Below are 349 nucleotides of genomic sequence, written 5' to 3'. Positions count from 1 at the left end.
GGCGATTATCGCCGATCCCAAGACCGACCACAGACTGGGGAAGGTCGGGAGATGAGCGGGTTGACGCTTTTAGTCTCCTGAGTCCTTAGGACCGTTAGGAACCACGTACAACCCTGGCATGCGGTTTGACATGGTGTTATTTGACCGTTTCAAAAGCAAAAGGGCAATGGAATTCTGGCCCCTCTAATGAATTATCATTTTTCTTTAAATAAACCAAACTGGGGAAAACAGACACATTGTTCTGCTTAGCTCCGAGCTGGCAGCTACGGCTTTTTCATTGAGTGTGGCTTTGCGGGGAGGAGGGAGCGTCACAGAACGGCTCTTGCTGAGGCCCTGCCCTGTGAACGGC

General features: G+C 51.3%; 1 protein-coding gene across 1 annotated transcript in view; it reads left to right on the top strand.

The window, feature by feature from the left end:
- LOC104492990 (chromosome unknown open reading frame, human C14orf166) overlaps nucleotides 1-55 on the top strand; it is a gene marked incomplete at its 5' end in the record, with an annotated part of 5,414 nt that extends 5,359 nt beyond the window's left edge. The window contains one exon of the mRNA XM_010135603.1: nucleotides 1-55. This exon is cut by the window's left edge and continues 9 nt beyond it. Coding sequence (XP_010133905.1) covers nucleotides 1-55 — 55 coding nt within the window.
- Between the last annotated feature and the right edge of the window lie 294 nt (nucleotides 56-349).

Source organism: Buceros rhinoceros, unplaced genomic scaffold (assembly GCF_000710305.1).
Source record: "Buceros rhinoceros silvestris isolate BGI_N320 unplaced genomic scaffold, ASM71030v1 scaffold25744, whole genome shotgun sequence".
Classification (NCBI taxonomy): Eukaryota; Metazoa; Chordata; class Aves; order Bucerotiformes; family Bucerotidae; genus Buceros; species Buceros rhinoceros.
The sequence above is the reverse complement of the archived record's forward strand: the minus strand, read 5'-3'. Positions and strand labels throughout refer to the sequence as shown.